The sequence below is a fragment of the Protopterus annectens genome, chromosome 14.part0 (genome assembly GCF_019279795.1).
Source record: "Protopterus annectens isolate FY-2018-M chromosome 14.part0, PAN1.0, whole genome shotgun sequence".
NCBI classification, from domain to species: Eukaryota; Metazoa; Chordata; order Ceratodontiformes; family Protopteridae; genus Protopterus; species Protopterus annectens.
In genome coordinates, this window is record NC_056748.1 from 175730078 (window position 1) to 175751175 (window position 21098).

General features: G+C 41.1%; 1 protein-coding gene across 1 annotated transcript in view; it reads right to left on the reverse strand.

Moving 5' to 3' along the window:
- The window catches only part of RC3H1 (ring finger and CCCH-type domains 1), a gene marked incomplete in the record, with an annotated part of 3590040 nt that overhangs the window by 1154994 nt on the left and 2413948 nt on the right, over positions 1–21098 (reverse strand). Inside the window, 1 exon segment of the mRNA XM_044055940.1 lies at positions 10738–10893. Coding sequence (XP_043911875.1) covers positions 10738–10893 — 156 coding nt within the window.

The following is a 21098-nucleotide window of genomic DNA, read 5'->3' on the forward strand; positions in this document are numbered from 1 at the left end:
CGTAGTGGATAAAATTTCTGAGGCCGATTCAAGAAAAGTAGCAAGGGCCTCAGTGGTAGTGATAGATTCTGCTGTATTTTGATCAGCTTTCTCGGTTTCGGCCAAAACCGAGACACTCGCGGTTTGCTTAACCATGGTTTCGGCCGAAACCGCGGACCGCGAGTGTCGGTCTTTATCTTTGCGTTTTTTAGCAGATTGGGTAGTCGGAGGATCCGACGGCATAATATACGCAAAATCAGAACCGAAAAACTGTTCAGCAAACTCCGACCGACGCCTAAGCGTTCGTCGGTTGAAAGAAGCACAGGCCGAACAGGCTGCTACGTCGTGGGCTGGGCCTAAACAAGGCAGACAGTAAGAGTGGAAATCCTTATGAGGTATTTGTTTCCCACAGGTTAAACAATTATTAACTTTTCTGACATCGGCTGAGGCAAGAAAGAGTCCCCAACGGGGTACTTAGCTTTAGAAGTCTTCGAAGTAGTATTCGGTAGAAGTAATCTCTGGATCCGACCGACCGGCACTTGCGAACAGCTTCTGCTTCGGGCGCCACGCGGCAAGAAAGACTGAGGAAAATGGCGTCGGCTGATGCCTTTATACCCGAAGACCAACAGAGATGACGTCGGGTGAAGTGCGACATCAGCGAAGCGGACCGGACTTTGGAATCCGGCCGACTGAAGGGCTGCCTGACGACAGGACAACCCAGTTGTTATGACTGCAGATGCATCCATGAAGGACATCTGGGTTGTTAGGGGGTATAAAAGTGCTTGCTTTCTTTATACTGAAAGTATTGCCTTCCTTTTTCCATATATCATCCTTATTGTGAAAAAACATTTTCAGGTTTAACTTTCTTGTGTATAATCTCAAATTAACTAGAACTCTTCCTATATCCAACTTAAAAGAAGGAATGAATTTAAAACCTTTTTTAAAAAGAGATACATAATCTGGATTTACGATTTTATCAGAATAGTTAAACACTGAGAAACCTCCTTCAGTAATTATTTCACAATGCATTATTGAAAGTTCAGATTTATCACACATTTGTCTCAATTCTAAAGAATCATTACTTGCTTCCAAGCAAGTATCAAGAACATAGTTACTTAACACAGAATAATTGTTCATTTCATTCCCATGTGTAACTTCAACAATTTCTTTTGTAACATTTAGTACATTACTACAAATAATGCTATCTACATGATTCATATAACATGAGTCGATATTATTCATCTGTTCCTGTAATTGTTCTGGTAATATCTCTGCCCTTGGTAACGCCCCCTTAGGCGTTCTGATCTCCTCAATGGCTGCTCTTCTAAAAAATCATGTTGTCCCTGGTCATTCCTATGCATAATACCATGCCCATAATTATTTCTCTCCCCCTGCAAATTAACTTCATCCTCTCTGTTGTTAATGGCATTACTTAAATGGTTCTGGTTTGTTTCCCTCCATTGCCTTTTAAATTCCTTGAAATGATTATATGCCCTGTTGTTAATATAATCCTCTGAGTCTCTCTGTAATTTTTTTATTTTTAAAGTCAAGGCCTTTACTAACATATCTGTTCATGTCAGCTAGGATATTGTCTAACCTATATTTGTTGTGTTCATACAATAGGTCACTTCTTATACTATTATCCAATTTTAACAAAATTTCATTTAATTGATTAAGCTTGTTGTTATTATTTTTTATAATCAGTCTCATAAGCTGCTTACCAGCATTGTCATAGATTTCTAAAAGTTCTTTAAATAAGTCATCGTCCTCAAAGCCAAAAGGTACCTTTAACACCCCGAGTCCCTTAGGCACCTGATTGAGTTCCAACGAACGTTCAAGGAAGGCGTTGTCCATTTGTAGTGCTTTAAAACTTCCTAAGCTGTTTCTCGAACTCTAGTAATTGTTTGTTTCATGTATTTGATTCGTTTTTATGGAATAAACAGCAACTATTTATCTTCAAGAGTGGTGTGGTGAACTGTAGTGCTTCCAGCAACCTTATTACTAGTCTTTTATTGTTCGTTTTATTGGAACTATTGTCTTTTCATTGGAGCACTTCGGTTTCTGCACCCTCGTGTTTTATAACCTAGGAGGATTATATTAGCAACAGGGCATATAATCATTTCAAGGAATTTAAAAGGCAATGGAGGGAAACAAACCAGAACCATTTAAGTAATGCCATTAACAACAGAGAGGATGAAGTTAATTTGCAGGGGGAGAGAAATAATTATGGGCATGGTATTATGCATAGGAATGACCAGGGACAACATGATTTTTTAGAAGAGCAGCCATTGAGGAGATCAGAACGCCTAAGGGGGCGTTACCAAGGGCAGAGATATTACCAGAACAATTACAGGAACAGATGAATAATATCGACTCATGTTATATGAATCATTTAGATAGCATTATTTGCAGTAATGTACTAAATGTTACAAAAGAAATTGTTGAAGTTACACATGGGAATGAAATGAACAATTATTCTGTGTTAAGTAACTATGTTCTTGATACTTGCTTGGAAGCAAGTAATGATTCTTTAGAATTGAGACAAATGTGTGATAAATCTGAACTTTCAATAATGCATTGTGAAATAATTACTGAAGGAGGTTTCTCAGTGTTTAACTATTCTGATAAAATCGTAAATCCAGATTATGTATCTCTTTTTAAAAAAGGTTTTAAATTCATTCCTTCTTTTAAGTTGGATATAGGAAGAGTTCTAGTTAATTTGAGATTATACACAAGAAAGTTAAACCTGAAAATGTTTTTTCACAATAAGGATGATATATAGAAAAAGGAAGCCAATACTTTCAGTATAAAGAAAGCAAGCACTTTTATACCCCCTAACAACCCAGTTATCCATTTATTTGAAATGTTCTGTGACACACAAATAAGGAAAGCACTAAAAATGAAAGATATAAAGAACGAAAACCTAACCACAGCGGAGAGGTTTTGTCTCAATGAACTTTATAGCAACAACAAATATAGAATCATGAAACCCGATAAGGGGGGAGGGGTTGTTATAATGAGTACAGTAGACTACAAAAATAAAATGTTGAATATGCTCAATGATGAAACTACTTATGCCCGATGTTCAAGGTATGATATGGTTAAGGCTCAAACTAAAATTGATTGGCGGCTTTATGAAATGTTAATGGATGGATGTATTGACAAAGCTGAACACGATTTTTTGGTAGTTGAACACCCCATTACACCAAAAGTGTTCGGGATACCAAAAATCCACAAGGATGTGAGCAATCCCCCGTTCAGGCCAATAATAGCAGCAAAATATTCCAAAACAGAGTCCTTGGCACATTTTATTGACATTAGTTGCAGAGAAGTGATAAAAAATATTCCTCACATTTTAAAGGACTAATGGAATTGTTTAGAAAAATTACATGAGAATAGGGAATTGATCTCCCCTGACACTTATTTAGTTACCATTGACATCATAAATCTTTTTTCAGTCATACCCCATGATATAGGACTCGAGTTGTTCGAGAAGAGTTTATTGAGTGCAGGTAATTATCATACTGTTAAAAGAAAAGTACTCACTGATTTTATGGAAATGATTCTCTTCAACAACTTTTTTCAACAAGATGGAGAATATTATAAACAGGTATCAGGAGTCGCGATGGGAGCAAGGTGTGCACCAGTATATGCTAACTTAGTTTTAGCAGAATGGGAACAACAACATGTTATTAACTGCACATTTTGGTCTAAAATAGTCCTTTATTTAAGATTTCTGGACGATATTTTGTTAATTTGGAAAGGTGACATGGAAGAAATTAAAGATTTTATTAAATATTTGGGAAACACTACTTCGTTTCTAAAGTTTACCTACAACATAAATAAAGACAAATGTGAATATTTAGATATTGAAATTTATAAAAACAATGGAACAGTTGAATCCAATATATTCCGCAAGAAAACTTTTTCAAATTCGTACCTGCATTTTAAAAGTTGCCATCCTTATTTCCAGAAAAGAAACTTAATAAAGGGACAAATGATTAGGTTGTCGCGAATTATAAGTGAGGACACTATTTTTTTCAGAGAGTTGGATTTTCTATGTCAAATGTTTACGGAAAGAAACTATCCGGATGACCTCATTATAGTTTTGAAGGATGAAATACTCAAGAAAAGGGAAGAAAATTTTAAGCCTATATTAAAAATTGGTAAAGAAGGGATGAAAAGAACAAACTGTACAAGTAAAAATATGACATGTTCCTTGACTCTACCTTATAATGACAATACAAAAGTTATAGTTGAGATAGTAAAAGATGTTTGGGAAAGCGTGTTTATGAATACAAATGGAATAATTGACCATCTAGGTACAACACCCTCTATTGTATTTAGTAGAGGAAGAAATTTAAAAGAAATTTTTGAATCTAAAGAAGCTAACAAAAAATCATGCATGAAAAAGTGTGGTTTTTGTAAGGCCTGCAGATTCATAAATGATGGACCATATGTTGTAATAACAGGATACAATATGGTCATTAGATGTCCAGGTTTTGTGAACTGTAACACTAAACAAGTAATTTATTTAGCATCTTGTTTATCATGTGAGGCATTCTACATAGGAAAGACTATTAGAAAATTAAGAGAGCGAATAAACGAACACAATAGGGACATTAAAAATAAAAAAACAACAAATGCTCTATACACACACAGTATGGAATGCCCTAATTTCAAAAAAATTTTGTTCTTTGTTATAGATAGAGTGCCTGAAACCACAAATAAAGAAGGAGATATAAACAACTTGCTAGAAATGAAGGAATGTCTTTGGCAGTTCAGGCTAGATGCACATAAAAAAACAGGTATCAATGATTTTATTTCCATCAGTAGTTTTCTGAGAATGAAATCAAATACTATTTAAAGTTTACATATTCATTCATTTTAATTCTCTTTTTAATATATTACTAATTATATATTTGTACATATACATATATTTATTTAAATATTTATATAAATATTTATTTTATTATATAGATATTTATTTTATTTTACAAATTGATTTTATCATATTTTTCATAGAAATTTGATGATAAGCTTTTCATGAAGTTTTTTTATTCAAGTACCTGTCCATACAAAGCTACTAAGAATTGATTTGTTGTTATCAACAGAAGCTTTTGTATATATGCTTTTCCATATGCTTCCAAGATAATATATAAACAAAAACCCACACACCTTTTAACAGCAGTGTGTTTATAAATGTAATTTTTTAAGGGCCTTCTATTTGATTCATGCTGGGATGAGATTGTTTATTAGTTATTTTATTACTATTCCTTATGTTAGGTATTAATTCCTTGTAATAGCATTGGTGTTGTCATGGATAGGAAAACACTCACCAAAATGTGTTTTTATTTAAAATATGTTAAGTTACTATGGTATCAAATTATACAATTATGTTATTAACATATTAAATGCAAGTTAATTAATTAGCTAACAGTATTTAAGAAAAGCTGCTCCATAAGATATTTACTCTGAAGTAACCCGGTATGGAACTGGGTGAAAGCGCTTAGTGTTTCATGTATTTGGTTCGTTTTTATGGAATAAACAGCAACTATTTATCTTCAAGAGTGGTGTGGTGAACTGTAGTGATCTCAGGAACTGTCTGTGTCATCTGGTTATGCTTCACCTGTGATCATCCACATCTCATCTTAACATGCATAATAGAAAAAAGTTATGTATTCAACATAACGTTACATCCATGATGTCCATTTTCATTCCTCCTTAACTGATGGGTCTCATCAGGCTTGCCCTATTCTACCAGATCCTCGGATCCAAACTCTCAAGCTCTTCCCTTTATCCATAACACCCTGCCCTTCTAACATACCTCAGATTGAGTTTGCTGCCCACAGGAGACAGTGGATAATACCATAATACAACTTAAAAAGGTATAGAAATAGAAAAAGAATTGAATCTCAAACAAGAAAATCCAATTCCCAAACTGAAACCCTTGGGCCTATCCAGGAGCAAAGGGAAGGAAGTTAGGAGAGTGGGAAGTTGAGGAAGAATGAAAATGGACAACACAGATGTAACATTATGGTTTGTACATTAACTTTTTTTTTTAAATGATATTGTCATTTTCATTCATTCCTCAACTGGTGGGACAGAGTCCCAAGTTAGATGAATCTTGGGTGGACCTCATCGAATAATATTTCGAGTGCTGTGGAACCAAATGCAGGTCTGTTCCTAGAAACCAAATCCAATTTGTAATGAGAAATAAATGTATGAGCATTGGACCAAGTGGCAGCTGCACAAATGTCATCTATAGAAGCTCTTGACCAAAAAGCTGAGGATACAGCCACAGACCTCATGAAATGACCTTTAGGAGGCTTAGGCAAGGACAACCCTCTTTTACTATAGACAAAGGAAATACAATTGTTTAACCATTTGGGCAAGTCAGCTTCCAAAGTTGCACTGGCCAATCTGTTAGGTGAAAAGGATATAAACAACTGGTTGGTCTTCCGGAAATCCTTTGTTCAATGAAGATAAAACCGAAATAGTCTATGTACATCCAAAAGATTGAGTAAGTACTCTCCCTTGTTTGAAAAAAATTGGAAAGAAAAAATGGGAGGTTAATGACCTTGGTTAATATTCAGAAGCTCAGACGCTACCTTAGGCAAAAAGCTGAACTGGTGCACAAGGATACCCTGTCTTTGTGGAAAACCAGATAAGGAAATTTGGTAGATACAGCTTGGAGTTTTAGTACTTGTCTAGCCGATGTGAAAGTAACTAGAATAATGGTTTTCAAAGGCAAAAATTTGAGGTCTGACCTAGATGAGGATTCAAAGGGGCTTTAGGCCAGAGCTTGAAACAAAACAGGTACATACCAAGGAGAAGTTTCTTTGAGAAAGGCTTTACAAAACTTAGAAGAAGCTAAGGAAGAATTATTTTCATCTAGATGGAAATATGAAATGGCAGCCAACTGGACCTTAGTAGTAAGAAAGCTAGCCCCTTCACTAAGCACTGAAACTAAAAAAATCAAGTGCAGCTGGTACAGGGGAAGAAAGGGGATCCAGATCCCTGTTAAGGGCCCAGAACACAAATCTTTTCCCTTTAGTTTTGAAAAGAAGAAAGGGGATTCAGATCCCTGTTAAGGGCCCAGAACACAAATCTTTTCCCTTTACTTTTGAAAATCTTTCTAGTAGAAGCTTTTTGAGAAGAAGATAAAATATGACATATCAGGGAAGACAGCCTGTGCTGTCTAGCAATCAGTGGAACTGCAGAAACCATGTGGTCAGTTTGAGGCCTGTTATGTACAGATGGAGTCATACTGGTTAGGTGAGACAGGAGGTCTGGACTGGATTCAGTTTCCATGGCAGATGTAGAAGGTGAGGCCAGAGGAAAGGTAACCAAATTTGACAAGGCCAAAAGGGTGCAATGAGGATAACTGTGCTCTTCAACTTGTATGCTTTTCTGTAGAAGTTTGGAGATGAGAGGTAATGGTGGGTAAGCACAGAGAAGATCAGAGGGCCAATCGTGGACTAGAGCATCTCTCACTGACCCTCCCATTGCAGGGATCAGGGGAAAGAACCTGCTGCACTTGTTGAACAGAGAAGTGAAAAGGTCACAGCATAACTGGCCACACTGAAAGAAAATTCTCTCCACCACTTTGACTTGGAGACACCAGTAGTGAGGCATCAGAATGGATCTGCTTAGTTTGTCCGTATAACGCTGCCTCTCCCCCGGTATTTGCGTTGCTATTAGAAAGCATCTGGAAGAAATCACCCATTACTACACACTCACTTCTCAACATACAAGGTAAGATTTAGTGAGAGAGGAAAGAAAAGCTACTAACAATGATAGACAAGAAATATCCTAAAAAGGAGTACGAAAATGACAGAAGAAAGACAGCAAAGTACCAGCAATGGTACTAGAGAGAAACACAGAGTTCTGGGTAAAAAAGCAAAGGAAGACTAGCTAAGGTAATTTACTCGAAAAAGAGAGGAAAATGACAGAAAAAAATTAGTAAATAGACAATCAAGGAATACAAATTTTCAAAGAATTCACTGTTTAACCTAAGTAATCATCAATAGCTTGAGGGCGAAAGATCAGTCTTTGTAGCGATATGGCGGCCTACAGGATCTGAAGTATGTTAGGGGAATGAGACATTATGGGTAAAGGGAAGTGCTCAACAGTTTGGATTTGAGGATCTGGTAGAAGTTGCTGAGTCAGATCTGAGACCCATCAGTTGAGGAATGAATGAAAATGACATCAGATACAAAGTTTAAGGTTAATTTTACTTGCAAAATTCCGTTTCTATGAACCCCAACAATCTCTAACAACGAAACAAAAACGTGACTGGTTAAACAACTGATTTAATAGTTTCACAATAAAAACAAGTTGAGTGCTTTCATCTACTTCCCGTAGATTTTATCAGAACATAGACTTTATGTGTCATTCACATATATACCAATGAAAATTCCTGCCCTTTTGTCAATTAATTAAATAATTACTATAAACTACAAGTGATTTAAAAACATACACAATATTAAAATGTTATTCATAAATAATCTAAAATTCAGTGGGAAACTTTTACAAATGTGTAACATTCCTATACTACTGTCTATCCTGTTGATACAAAAAATGAGAACAGTACATTTCTACAAAATAAATGAAAGAATCATTTTAAACTGTTCCTTCATACTGAAGTTAATTCAAGTAATTGTAAAAATATGGCTACAGAAGGTAACACCCTTGTATCCACTACCAACTCATTCCTAACTGTAAATATATATAGTACACAAGTTCAAAATAAATAAAGAATGACAAAATTGATAAACTTATTAAAATTATTATACTTATTAAAATTATTGTTAGGTTGTGTCCAACCTGTGGACACAACCTAACAATAATTTTAATAAGTATATCAATTGTTTGTCATTGTTTATTTATTTTGAACTTGTGTACTATATATATTTACAGTTAGGAATTAATTGGTAGTGGATACAAGGGTGTTACCATCTGTAGCCATATTTTTACTATTACTTGAATTAACTTCAGTATGAAGGAACAGTTTAAAATGATTCTTTCATTTATTTTGTAGAAATATACTGTACTCACTTTTTGTATCAACAGGATAGACAGTAGTATAGGAATGTTATACATTTGTAAAAGTTTCCCACTGAATTTTAGATTATTTATGAATAACATTTTAATATTGTGTATGTTTTTAAATCACTTATAGTTTATAGTAATTATTTAATTAATTGACAAAAGGGCGGGAATTTTCATTGGTATAAATGTGAATGACACACAGAGTCTATGTTCTGATGAAATCTACAGGCAGTAGATGAAAGCGCTCGACCTGTTATTATTGTGAAACTATTAGATCAGTTGTTTAACCAGTTGGAACGTGACACCTTTTTATTTCTGAACCCTTACGTTTTTGTTTCGTTGTTAAGGTTAATTTTAGTTATAACTAGAAAAAAAGGGATGCAGAACATGGAATACACCATTCTAGTAACTTTAAATATGCCAATAACTAACCTATAGAAAGTTACACATCATGTGGTAAACTAAAGTAAAGATTAGAGAGTCTTTCTGAATAAATACCTCTTGGAAACAAGAAGCTCATTCTTTGTACATATGCTGCAGTCAGGGCATTGGTCAAATTCTAACAGCTCAAACTGAAGAATGTTACTGCTGATATCCTGGAATGCACCCCCTCCAGATGGGTGTAGTGGGCTGCATCTCTGACATGACTTGTCATCTGATGACAGGTGTTAAGCTGATCTCCTGACAATCAAAAGAAATTTTGAGGCTTGCAGGGTGAGAGGCCATCTTATGGACAGTCTACAAATGAGATAACTTTGGTCATTATCTGCTATCCTGACCCAATACCTTCTTTGAACTGAATCTGACCAGAGACCACAAAGAAAATTTCCCCCACTACCTGCACAGGCCAGTCTCCACAGCCATCATCCTTAGAAATTTCATGATTGTCTTGAAATTCTTTACTGCCTGCTTAATGTGACTGGACTTTGGACACTGTTGCATATTTTTCTGACAGTATCGATGGTGACACAGGGTATATTAGCTTTTCATCTGTCAACTTCAAAAGCACTCGACAGTTGTTTGCATTTCAGGAATCAAATACGGAAACTTTTCAAGGTCACAAATTAGCATTAGGATCTGAACTGTGCAGGTGGCAGAAAAAAAATGAATCTAACAACGTAACTGTTTTAACAGGGGAGCTAAATGTGCCCTTCTAATCCAGTTAGTGACATCATAGCATGCACAAGGAGGTAAAAATGTCCCCATGTCAAAGCTGAAAAATTTGTGAACTGTGTCCAGCAGCGAACCGCAAAAGAGGAAATAGTTACTCAAGAGGTATGCTGAGGATTCCTTTGTTCTTATTAAGTTTACTTGTATTTTTTGCCTCCACATTACCTGAGTACAGAGTAACGTATTATGATAACAAAAAGTTATAATTTCCAGCAGGGACTAAAGTAGCAGATGAATACATACGTGATATTCATAAGAAAATTATCAATATTCAATCAATATTTATTCAGAATTAGAAACATCTAAGTAAAAAGGGGACAAATATATGGATATGCTTAAGGAATCTAAACTTAACTATACCCAATGACTGCTTTTCACAGTCTTCAATTACATATCATCGGTTCTTCATGAAAACATCTATAAGCAACAACTGGTGAAGACACCTGTCATTTATTATATAACAAAGACTCAAACACTACTGTTTTCACTACAATTAAAATGCAGAAAGTAGAAACATAAAATAAGGACACTGACTGCCATTTCCATGCCAGCAGATGCTATGACATCTTTTGGTTTTACATCTTTGGATGCAATGTAAGTGCTGATGGTATCACAGGACCATGGAGAGTACTGACTGGTGTAGTCACTTCCCTTATGTTTGTTACCAGTCTTCAAATCTTCATCCATATACTGTGGGACAGATAGATAAAGAAAGAAATTAATTACATAAACAATGTGCGTGCACATGCACATATATGCACATATTATACAACGACCCCCCCCCCATTAATATTCGAAAACGTGCATGCTGATTGGTCAGCGTGCACATTGTAAATCAGACTTATACTAATGGAAAAAGGTACGGTTGCCCGGACTTTTTCCATTAGTATGTCTTTTTTTTTTTTTACAGCAACGGAGGACACATGATCTCCGTTGCTTTTTAGATACTGTCTCGCTATGTTAAAGGGGTTTAACATAGCGAGACAGCTTTAAAAAAGTAACGGAGATCTTCCTTTCTCCGTTGCTTTTTTTAAAGCTGTCTCGCTATGTTAAACTCCTTTAACATAGCGAGACACTTTGTAAAAAGCAACGGAAATCTTGCTTTCCCTGTTGCTTCCACCCACAGCTCTGATGTACTGTGTAAGCATACGCAGCACATCAGAACTGCAGCAGAATACCAGACAGCTGCAGAAGGGCAGCACGGAGGCATTATACAATGCCATTATTTAAGAAAAGTAATTTTTTTCCCCTTAAATAATGTCATTGTATAATAGCAATAACCCACTTCTGGGTGTGGGTAATGCTGGATTTACCCACGGTTGTCTTTGTTTGGCCACTCGGGCTTCGCCCGCGTGACCAAACCACACCAACCATGGGTAAATTCAGCATTACCCACACCCAGGCGTGGGTTATTGCTTAAATATACAATACATATACACACATTTGTGTGTGGGCGTAATTCATATACACTCAAGTGTTTGTGTGCACTATATATTTATGCATATTTATACAAACAATACATACTTGATCTTGCACATCAAAACTTTTAACTTTATTAATGACATGATAAAACATATGCTCGATTCCTAACTAACACAGTGCTTGATCACAGAACTTAACTTCCTGACAAAAGAAGACTACTAACTACAACTGTGTAAGAACCTACCATAACAATAGATTTCTGAGTGGACTACTGGGACTTTTGTCGCAGGAGGAGTGACATCTTGCTAAACTTCTGAAGCCTAGTGCTATTCCTCCTCCTGAACTTCACGTACAAACATCCTTGAGCCATCAGTGTGTCTGCAGCATAAAGCATGCATCTACCCTCACCTTCTTCAAGATCTTTCCTATCCGATATTTATTCTGACAAGAAGTTTCTGGCAAATTCATGAGATACGTCCTGACCAAAGGCAGGGTCCATACCACTAATATCCCTGAGAGAGAAAACCCCATGAAGTCAAAAGCAAAAAGACCTTGGGAGCCTGGGTTAATCCCCATCTGAATGAGACCCTGTGATGGGGGTGCATGTGGAACTTTTGATGGAAAAGTTGTAGAAGGACAGAGGGGTACTCACTTGGTCCATACGGAATACCAAAACGTCTCTTTGAACACGAGAGCGTACAACTCTGAAAAAGTCCTAGATGAGGTTATGGATAACAAAAGGACTGCTTTCCATGTTAGAAATCTTAAGGGGAATACTGCTACTAGTTTTCAAGGTGGCTGTGTTAGCCTTTTCAGCATAAAGTTGAAGTTCCATGGAGGAGCAATTCCTTTTTCTAAGTGGTCTCAGCAGCAGAGATGCTAAAGGAGGATGCATAGGCATGGGGGCTGAGAAGGTTTAGAGATATACTTTCACTAAGACGTACACTAACCCTGTCCTAAACCGTGAAAACAGGTATTGTAGAATCAGAGAGACCAAAGCTGACAAAGGGTCTTGATTCTCCCTCTAGTGCCAGAGATAGCACCTTCTCTATTTGGCTAGGTTAGACTTCCTTGTGCTTCCTTGCGTCTTTCATAATGTTAAGCATGTCCTCTAAGAACTGGCGCCTGAAGGGAAGCAAAGTCATATCATTCATGGTGTGATCTGCAATGTTCTCAGGTTTAGATGTATAATTGCTCCTTTCTTCTGAGTCAAGAGGTCTATTCAGAGAGGAAGTATGTCCACTTTCTCTCCGGCCATTGCCCAGATAATGGAAAACTAATACTACCTGATCCAAAATGGGTGCTTTCAGTAGCACCTTTGTAACCTTCCCTTCTGCCTTTTGCATCACTCTAGGGAAAAGGGGGAGCAAAGGAAATGCAAACAAAAACAGACCTGCCCAATTAATGGAGAAGGCATATACTGCCTAACCCACTTTGCATGGTGTTCTACAAAAGAAGATAATTTAATTGTCTGCCTATTGCTTGAAAAAAGTCTTGTCTCTGGGTCGCACCACCAGTGGACCACTTCTAGAAACATATTGCTGTGCAACAGCCATTTGTGGTGATATGCCTCTGTTCTGCTAAGATGGTTAACTAACACTTCAAGCTAGGGTGGTATACAGCCCATTTTTTTAGTTCATATCTCATTCTATGACTTTTTCCCAGGGAATCTTTGCCAGCCTGCATACATGGTAAAACTGAGACCATCTTGTGTTTATATACCACACTACATTTCTATCATCTGTGACCACCTGAATTATTCCCTTTTGCATTACTGCTCTGAATGTTTTTACAGCCTGACTGTCTGGTAACATTTCTTTTACACTGGTATGTGTCTTGCTCTAAGAATGATCAGCTCTGGACCCTAAGCCTGTTTCAGTGAGTTCCTAGTCCATGTCTAAGGTATCTGCCATCAAGATCTGAAGGAGGGGAGTGCTGATTGACAGCATTCCTGTATGCTGGCAAACGTACCTGCCCTAGCATTACAATTATTTTGTTATACAAGACAGAATGGAGAAACTTTCCAGAGACTGGACCTTTGGATCCAGGCACACCTGAGGTACCACTGAAGCATGTTCACATGTAGCACTGCAAGATGCACCATCGAAATCGTGAATACCAGACTTCCAAGATAGCCACCAATTGAAAAGCATCTTAACTGGAGCTTCCCCTAGCCAGAAGACTGATAATTGTTGAAAATGGCTTGTTAAAAAAGGCAAGAAGTCAATTGAATTAAAATTCAGTTCCTAGCTGCAGATTATTGTTTGGATGTCACAAAAGAAAAAAAAAATCTGGTTAAAATAAAGAAAGTGAAGAAAAGGGGAGTGGAGAAAGCTGGGCTGGACAAGGACTACAAAGAGATCCAGTGGGAAGACCAGTGTATGGTACAAGTGCCATTTATGGCTTTCAACAAATTTGATGAATAAAGTTCTCAGATTCATGCAGAGGTACTTTAAAAAGCGGAACTCTTGAGAAATTCACAAAATCAGATCAGGAAAAAAGAAGTTATGTACTCACTGTAACGTTCCATCTGAGTAGGTAACTTCATTTGTCTGCAACCTGTGGGTATCGGATCCGATTCGGATCCAAGCCAGCAGCTTTCCTAGCTAAAAGATCTGAGCTCCAAGCTCCTCCCCCTACCCATAATGCCCTGCCATCTCCCTCTAACCCTCAGATCGAGTTTGCCAAAAAAAGGCAATAGGAAAATTACTATAACAAAGGAAGGGATTACCATACATTCCACCTGATGTCATCTGGAAAAGACATATCCTGATCCTTTGATAACGAACTGGAGGGAGGGTCGGTTGCAGACAAATGAAGTTACCTACTCAGATGGAACGTTATGGTGAGTACATAACTTCTTTATCTGAAGTAGTTAACTTCATTTGATCAGCAACCCGTGGAACAGGGTCCCCAGCTACCAACAACTTGGGAGGCCCTTATGGAAGGATATTCCGGAGCACTGCAGAGCCAAAAGATGAGCGTCCTCTGGATATTGAATCCAATTTATAGTGTGTAATAAAGGTATGAGAGGAAGCCCAAGTAGCTGCTGAGCAAATGTCATCCAAAGAAACCCTTGACCAGAAAGCAGCAGAAGTAGCCATAGATCGGGTAGAATGGGCTCACACTCTCAGGGGCTCAGGACGACCAGAACTTTTGTATGCGAGGAGGATGCATTGGGAAATCCATCTAGCTAAGGTTAGTTTAGTGACTGGTTTCTCCAGACAGGATTTAGCAAAAGAAACAAAAAGTTGATCTGATTTTCGAAGATCTGCTGTTCTGCTTAAGTAAAAACAACTGTCTGTGAACATCCAGACAATGAAGTCTATATTCTCCTCTGTTTTGGTAATTAGGAAAGAAGACAGGTAGATTGATGGACTGGTTGATATTGGCTTCTGAAGCCACTTTGGGCAGACAAGAGGGATTAGTCCTGAGGGAGACCCTGTCTTTATGAAAGATGATGTATGGAGGCTTACTGCAAAGAGCGTGAAGCTCCGATATCCTCCTAGCAGAAGTAATGGCAATCAGGAAGACAGTCTTCCAAGATACATATTTTAAGTCGACTGAAGCCGCGGGTTCAAAAGGAGGCCCAGTCAGAGCTTGAAGAACTAGGGTAAGATCCCATGGAGGCACTGTATCTTTAATAGGGGGTCTTAACAAAAAGGTTCCTTTCATGAATGTTTTGCAAATCTTGGAGGACACTAGGGGGCCTGAACTGTTTCCAACGTGGTAGTGGGAAATATCTGCCAAGTGAACTTTAATAGTAGAAGCACTAGCCCCTTGATGAAAAGTATGGGAAAGAAAGTCTAGAACTGCTGGGATAGGAGCCGTGAAGGGGTCCAAGTTCCTGTGCTCCGCCCAGACAGAGAAACGTTTTCATTTACTCTTGTAGATTTTCTTGGTAGACAGTTTATGGGCGGCCACAAGGATGGCCTTAACTGAGGAAGATATACCGGGAGTCCTAGCCATTAAGGGAACTGGATCAACCAAGCTGAGAGCTTGAGGTAGTCCAGGTTGGGGGTCTTCAATCCTAATGGATGAGAGATCAGATCCGGATTGGGATCTAAAATCCAGGGAGGATGTACTAGATGAGACCGAAGGTAAGGGAACCAGGTTTGGCGAGGCCAGAATGGGGCTATGAGGATAACTCTGCTTCCCAAACGACGAGCTTTCTGCAAGAATTTTGTCATCAATGGAAGAGGAGGATAAGCATACAGAAGACCGGATGGCCAAGCATGAACCAGAGCGTCTCTGGGGGCTTCCCCTGGTGAGGGAATTAGAGCGAAGAACTCGCTGCACTTTGTGTTAGAAGGCGAGGCAAAGAGATCACAGAAAGGTTAACCCCATTTGAGGAAGATTTGTTTCGCTACTGCTGGGTTCAGAGACCACTCGTAAGGTGAGAGGATCGTTCGACTCAACCTGTCCGCTAAGATGTTTGACCGACCCGGAATGTGCGTTGCTATGAGAAAGCGGTTGGTGGATATCCCCCATTCCCACACTCTCATCGCCTCTCTGCAAAGTGGATAAGATCTGGTCCCCCCCCCGTTTGTTTATGTACCAGACTACCGACATGTTGTCTGTTTGAATTGCAATAGTTCCTGGGGAAGAAGGGGATGGAGAGCCTGCAACGCTAGAAGCACTGCCCTCATCTCCAGGACACTGATATGCAGTGAGGTCTCTGTGAGAGTCCACGTGCCTTTGACGGATCTGCCCATGCAATGCCCCCCCACCCGTGGAGAGATGCGTCTGTGGTCACTGTGACTTGGGGAGGGGGTATAACGAAGGAGCGGCCTTCTCGGAGATCTCTGGAGCGGAGCCACCAAAGAAGCGACTCCCTGCAAATCCTGCTGAGGGGAATAGGTGTAGACAGGGGGTGAAATAGAATGGACCATTGAACTTAAAATGTCCAACTGAAGGATTCTCATCTTCAGACGAGCGAAAGGTGACAGAATGATGACCGCTGCCATGGATCCCAGGGCCCTCAGGACTAGTTCCGCTGGGGGGGGGCTGATGATTGTAAAAGATCTAGAATGTTAAGGCTTAGATTGCGAAGTCTGTCCGCTGTCAGAGAGACTCTGGATTGTGTAGTGTCTATCCTGGCCCCTCTGAATTCCAAAATTTGAGTAGGTTGAAGGGAGGATTTCTTGTGGTTGATCGTGATCTCTAGATGGCGGGCTAGATGTAAGAAATAGTCCCTGCCTGAGCAGAGTTGATGCCTGGTGGGGGCGGTTAGGAGCCAGTTGTCCAGGTAAGGAAAGACGTGTATTCCCTGAAGCCTCAGGTGGGCCCCTACAACTGCCATGACCTTGGTGAACACCCTGGAGGCTGCGGTGAAACCGAAGGGTAGGACCCTGAACTGATAATGGCTGGCTCCCAGCCGAAAGCGGAGGAACCTCCTGGATCATCTGTCCATAAGAATGTGGTAGTACGCATCCTTGAGGTCTATCAAGCACATCCAGTCATTCTCCTGCAAAAGTGGGAGAATGGATTGAATAGTGACCATCCGGAATTTTTCTTTGGCGACTGACAGGTTCAGTGTGGACAGGTTGAGAATGGGTCGAAAGTCCCCCATCTTTTTTGGCACCAAAAAGAACCTGGAGTAAAAGCCTGATCCGGATTGCTCGAGGGGGACACGCTGGATGGCTCTTTTTCTTAGCAGCCCTCGAATTTCGGATGCTGCTGCCTCCCTCTGATTGGGTGGAACATCGGGGAGTCCTCTTGACCGGGGAGGATAAGTTAGGAAAGGGATAGAATAGCCTCTGGATATGATTCGGAGCACCCAGCGATCTGTTGTAATGGACTCCCAATTTGCTAGGTGTTCCGAGAAGCGCCCCCGACAGCTTCCAGAGAGGAGCAGTCGGGCAACCCCTCAAGGCTGCTGCGCGGGTCGATCCGAAAAAGGTTCTCTCGACCCAAAATTCTTTGGCCCCCCTCTGCCTCTGGGCCGGCGTCCACCCTGTCCTCCTCTGCCTCTGAAGGACGAGGAATCCGGAGCGAAACGGGATTGCTGAGCTTTCCGGAACCACATCTTCTTTTGTCCTCTTTGGTTCCTGGAGTAGGACCTCTGAGGAGCCGAGAAGCAGATCCCGATGGCAGACGCCTTCCCGTCTTTCTCGCTCTGCAGAAGCGTATCACGGATGGTTTTGCTGAAGAGCGTAGAACCATCAAAAGGGGTGTTTGCGAAGGATGCCTTGAAGGGTTCCGCAAAATCGCAGAGACGGAGCCAGGCTTGTCTACGTAAGAAGACGCCCGTTCCGCTACCTCTAGCCGCTCCCTCCGTAGCATGCGAGAGAAGCCGCATAGATGTGTTGGTAACTGACTTGAGAGTAGCCATTCCAGCCGAGAAGGTCCGCTTGTCCTCAGCCGACATGGACTCTGGGGGTGACCCAGCATACTCTTTAATCAGGTCCCGCTGGAGCCGAATCACGTGTGCCATATAATTCAGCGACCTTACAGAGAAGGTCGCTGAAGCGAACATCCACTTTCCAAGGCGGTCCATCATCCGAGACTCCTTGTCTGGAGGATGCACCGAGGAACTCTCCTGTGCTAATTCCTTTTTAGTGGCAGCCGCCACCACCATGGCATCCACTGGGGCACCATTGCTCCAAACTGTCCTGTCCGTGGGAGGGCTGAGGATCCTGTCCGGTTTCTTGGGTATTGGCTTGACAGTGTACGGCTCCTTCCATGCCCTGGTAGTTATGAGGTCCACCAGAGGGTCGGCAAGAGGGGACACCCAAGAGGTAGATGGACCTGCGTCAAACGCCTCCAGAAACACAGACTCATCTGAGGAATGTTTTTGGGCAGACCACCCCCCTCTAATGCGCAACATTTCCATAATGTCTCCAAAGGAGACGTCTTCGGGGGGTGACCTTGGGGAACCTTCCCCTTCCTCTAAGTCCGTGTCCTCCGTAAGGGATTCAGGTGAGTCCAAGTGCCTCCTCTTGCACTTTCGTTTGTGAGGGACCACCTCGGGGGGGCTGTCCGAAGAGGCCTCACCAACAATGTCCTGTTCCTCTATGGGAACAATCTGGGACGTAGGCGCAGGCTGTCCCTGGGGGCCGGATGATGGAAGACAGGCCCGTCTTGAGTGGGAATGACGGGTGGATCCGTAGCAAGAGCCTGGGGCCTCGAATCCCTCAAAAGGACCCTCTCCATGACGTCGAATGCTGAGGGAGAACTGCTTTCCCTCTGATCCGAAAGCAGTCCCCTCGGACCCAACGTGCAGACCGGCGCCGAAGGTGACCCAATCGGATCCGAAATAGTAGTGTGCTCCGACCTTAACAGAGTCGAAGGCCCACTAACCCCTCCGGATCCGACGCTCAACTCACGGCCCCGAGAGCTCAGATCTGAAAACAGATCCGACACACTCAAGGGTACAGTCGGCGCCGACCCCACCCCGGCTCCGAAGCTAGTTGGATCCGACAGCTCTGAACCCCGATAGCGGGTCGGAGAAGGAGCAATGGGGGCGAAAAAAGGTGTTGAGCTCCCCCCCAGAGGGAGAGGGAGGCAAGAGCACTCCCATCTGCAACTGGGCCTGGAGAAATCGACGCATCATCCGGTCCATGTCTGCATCGGATAAACTCCTCGTAGATCTGGATGAGGCCACCAAGGCCGGCTGGGAAAGCCGTCTAGACGACCTCGAAGGTGACTGGATCTCCTCCTCCGGCTCCGGGGAGAAACGTGGAGAACGGAGCCAGGAGGGGGAAGGCCCGGAGACCTTAAGGGGAGAGGCAAGCTGTTTGGACGGCGGTGCCGAAGGGGTCGACTCGGACCGCCTCTTGTGGCTGAGGTGCCTCTCTTTCTCTCTCCCCCTATCCTTTTTGTCCTTCTTTTTGCCATCCCTTTCCTCCTGGGCCAACGAGGGAGGTTGAGTCCCGGCCAGGGGATCGGGAGTGGTAGGTGGAGCAGCCGCAGCCGGCGCCACAGAGGAGGAGGAGGACGAAGCGGAATCAGAGGGCAAAAGGCCCGCAAGGATGAGTTTCGTCCTCCTATCCTTTAAAGCCCTGGGGTTGAAGGCTGCACAAATAGTGCAGCCCGAAGAGAGGTGATCAACCCCCAGGCAAATGACGCACAGAGTGTGGCCATCCACTGGGGACAGCTTATGGCCACACTCGGTACATTTAGAGAAGATAGCTTTAGGGCCTTCAGACATTATTGAAAAGAAAACATGCCCACACACACACACCTTCACACACGCAGAGGAGGGAGGGGAATAAATTTTAAGTTAACCAAAAAAGTTTAAAACTACCCACAAAAATTAAGAAAGTTAAGAGGGAGTTCACACAGAAAATTAAACTTTTTAATCCTGAACTCACAGTACCACGCTCGGAGCTCGTTCTGAGAAGCTTACAGAAGCCGCGGCAAACGAGATCTGAGGGTTAGAGGGAGATGGCAGGGCATTATGGGTAGGGGGTGGGGCTTGGAGCTCGGATCTTTTAGCTAGGAAAGCTGCCGGCTCGGATCCGAATCGGATCCGATACCACAGGTTGCTGATCAAATGAAGTTAACTACTTCAGATAGTCCTATCAAAAAAACAGTGGGAAGCACTAAATAATTGCTCTGATGTATTAGTCAAACTGCACAAGTTAGAAATTGCAGTTAAGGAGATTCTGACAAAAGCAAGGCTGTTCACAAGTAACTGTTCCAAAAGTGCTTGATTTGGAAGTCCGAGTGAGGAGGGAAAATCTGAGGGTTACAGCCATTCCTGCGAAGCTAGAGGGAACAGAATATATAAATTTATGAAGGCCAGAACTAGCAGTTGGACTGGTCTACCACAGCAGGACATACTAACAGACGTGCCACATCATGCTGATGTCCCAAGAGTTGTGAAGATACAAACAACAAAAGATGATGCTAACAAAACTGTGGCAAAGGGGAAATGTGCTGAAAACATACCAAACAGAAATGTAACATATGTATTCCTAATAAAAGTGAGTGTCTGGGAGTAAGAGTAAGGTTTAAACTGCTGTATCTTACAGTATTCAATGTGTCTTTTCCTGGCAGGTCAAATGCATTTACGGAGGCTAACAAGGTGATGGAAGGAATTGAGCATTTTTATGAGCAACAACTAAATAAGCAGGGAGATGGTGGTACAGATTCAAGCCCTCTGCAAGCAGTGATAACCTAATTGAGAGAGAAATTCAGGATGCTAGAAAAAAAACCTTCCTTTTGTTTGAAAAGAAGCTGTTGCAACAGTCCAAGAGATAGCATAAAAATCAGTAGAAAACTGGACTCAAACAGGCAATGGTAGAAACAGAAGGTCAACTCTTTGATAAGGACTGGAGAAGTAGACCTGCAACATTAGTGGGGGAAACCTGCAGTGCATCAACCCCATTTTGTGGATGGGGTAGGGTAAGTCTACTTAAATAATACTGCATGCACCCCTACAATCTGACTGGAAAAGATGGGGATATAACAGTATTTTTATTGCTTTGGAGTACAATGGCCTGATAAAAGATAATTTAACTGTTAAA